This window comes from Penaeus japonicus, unplaced genomic scaffold, assembly GCF_977035675.1.
Source record: "Penaeus japonicus unplaced genomic scaffold, GWHDUDI00000001_assembly GWHDUDI00000015, whole genome shotgun sequence".
Lineage (NCBI taxonomy): Eukaryota > Metazoa > Arthropoda > Malacostraca > Decapoda > Penaeidae > Penaeus > Penaeus japonicus.
In genome coordinates this window covers 3215920-3218419 of record NW_028234417.1, presented here as the reverse complement: position 1 = coordinate 3218419, position 2500 = coordinate 3215920, and the positions used below count along the sequence as shown (strand labels likewise).

Here is a 2500-nt window from a genome sequence, read left to right as displayed (position 1 = left end):
GGGGGTATGTGGGGTGGGATTGGAGGGGTGGGGGGAGGTCTTCTATCTGGCCTTCTTCCGCCTCTGATTATTACCTTCTTTTTCTCCTTCTTCTTCTTCTTCTTCTTCTTTTTCTTCCTCTACTTCTACTCCTTTTTCTTCGCGTCCTCCTCCTCCTCCTGCTGCTGCTCCTCCTCTTCCTCCTCCTCCTCTACCTCCTCCTCCTCTTTAAAACAAGGACGATGAAAATGAGTAAGAACAATTTATTCATTATTTGGTCATTGTTCAACTAGATTGCTTGTTTATTTTATATTGGCTTATCATTCTGTTTACTTACATTTCATTAGTGAAAGAACTGTCACTCCACTTACCCAAGAATCTTCGAGGTTGACCTTGTACGGAGTCTGGTTGTCTTTTGTTATTCCAAGTGTTATCCATTTATTTATTCTCAACTGTCTCCAACGCACTTCTTCGAGCACTCACTCACTCAATCATTCATTCATTCACTAGCTCTCTATATTATGACTTTATCCACATAGAATATTCTGTCTTCTTCATGTTATATGTTTATTCACCTTACCTATTCACACACGTTTAAACATACATATACATACACACCCACACAAAAACAAACATAAACACACAAACCCAATCTCATCGCCCCCTCCCCCCCTCCCCCCGCTTCCAACCCCCCCCCTCCACACACGCCCTTCCCCCTCCCCTCCCATCCCCCCATCCCCCTCCCCCCATCATTCAAGTCAACAGGTGAAGGAGTCCGATCGGTGGCCGCCAATCAAAGTAAAATCAGTCGTGAGTCCCGAGTCATGAGTCCCGAGTCCACTTGGCACCGTGATCCTCGGTCGGCGCTCGCCTAAGCCCCCTTGCGCTGCCGGTAACGCTCTTAATTAGAGAGCCAATTAGCCAATTTGACCTAACTTGCGGGGCTGAGTTCATGAAGGGGATCCCCACCTCATGACCTGTTATGAGGCGGGAGGAGGAGGTCGCGAGTGGGTTGGGGATGTTGGTCGCGTCTTTTGATTTAGTTTCGGTTTTTTGGTTTGTTTTGTTTTTTTCGTTGTCTCATCCTTTGTCGCGTTTGTGGTTATTATTATTATTATTATTATTATTGTTATTGTTATTGTTATTATTATTATCATGTTTTCTCGTGATCACCTCCTCCTCAACCTTCGTCGTTTTCGCATTCACCTTCAGTGTCTTTTATTTCATCACCTCCACTGCCCTCTCTACCTACATCACCACCACCATCACTTCCACTACTATTATCACTATCGTAGCGTCACCATCACCAGCAGCACCAAAGATCCCCCCCCCCCCCACCGCTATCACCACCACAGTTACCATCATCACTACCACCGTCACCACCACTATCACCACCACTTTCACTACCACCACCAACCACTATCACCACCACCACGAATTACTAACTGAGGAAGTGTTGGCGCCCTGTATGTTTCAGCAACAGATGCAGGCTCAGCAGGCCGCACTCCCCCACGCAGGGCACGCACCCCCCATCCCACTGGGACCCCACCCCGCCCTGCCAGGGATTCCCTCCCTGCCCCCCTCCTCTGCCGCAAGTAAGTACTTTCTGATGAACGGAATGGGAATGGAATTGTGAATTATGTACTAATGTACTTGTGTCGTGAGATAAATTAATTAAGGCGTCGGTGATATATATTGAAATAGTGCAATAGTGAAATGATGATGTTTATTAATGGAGTCTTTAGTGTATATTCTGTATGATATCTGCCATTTGTCATTTGTAATATTGAGTCATCTGTTTCATCTAATTTCATAATGTCTTTCATTTCCTTCATAAATCTGTTTTTTTTCCTTCTTTTCATACACACTATTATTCCTTTCACGCTTGCTAAACTTTATCCGGTATTTCCCCCCCTCTCTTGTATTCTCTCTGCCTGACTCTTCCTCTTCCTGTTTTTCAAAGTCACTCTTCTCCCCACTCCTGCGCCCCCCCCCCTCTCCCCTGCCTCTCTCCCTTTGCGTCCCCCGCCATCCTCTCGGGCCGTCTAGAGTATCCTTGTCATCTAGAGCATCCTCTGCCCTCCAGATTCTCATCTCCTTACTCCAGAGCATCCTTCTCGCCCTCCTCCTCTTCCTCCTCCTCCTTGCCTAGGATCCCATCACTCCCTCCCTCCCTCCCTCCACTCTCTCCCCTCTCTCTCCTCTCTCTCCTCTCTCCTGCTCCTTGTCCTTCCTTCCGTCCAAGGGCTCCGAGTGTCCTTATCCTTGAATATTCAGATCTGCCCTGGTCTCTCATGCCACCCCTCCCCTTCCCCCCTCCTCCCTGCCCTCGTTCTGATGTTACAGGGCTTATATATTGCCTGTGTCTTCAGTGCTGGATTTATTCTCTCTGTCAGTCTATCTCTCTCTCTCTCTCTCTCTCTCTCTCTCTCTCTCTCTCTCTCTCTCTCTCTCTCTCTCTCTCTCTCTCTCTCTCTCTCTCTCTCTCTCTATCTATATATCTATCTATCTATTTCTATCT

General features: G+C 47.2%; 1 protein-coding gene across 1 annotated transcript in view; it reads left to right on the top strand.

Annotated features, from left to right (window-relative positions):
* LOC122266855 (transducin-like enhancer protein 3) overlaps positions 1–2500 on the top strand; it is a gene marked incomplete at its 5' end in the record, with an annotated part of 112766 nt that overhangs the window by 32485 nt on the left and 77781 nt on the right. The window contains one exon of the mRNA XM_086544947.1: positions 1457–1574. Coding sequence (XP_086401073.1) covers positions 1457–1574 — 118 coding nt within the window. The remainder of the gene's footprint in view (positions 1–1456; positions 1575–2500) is intronic.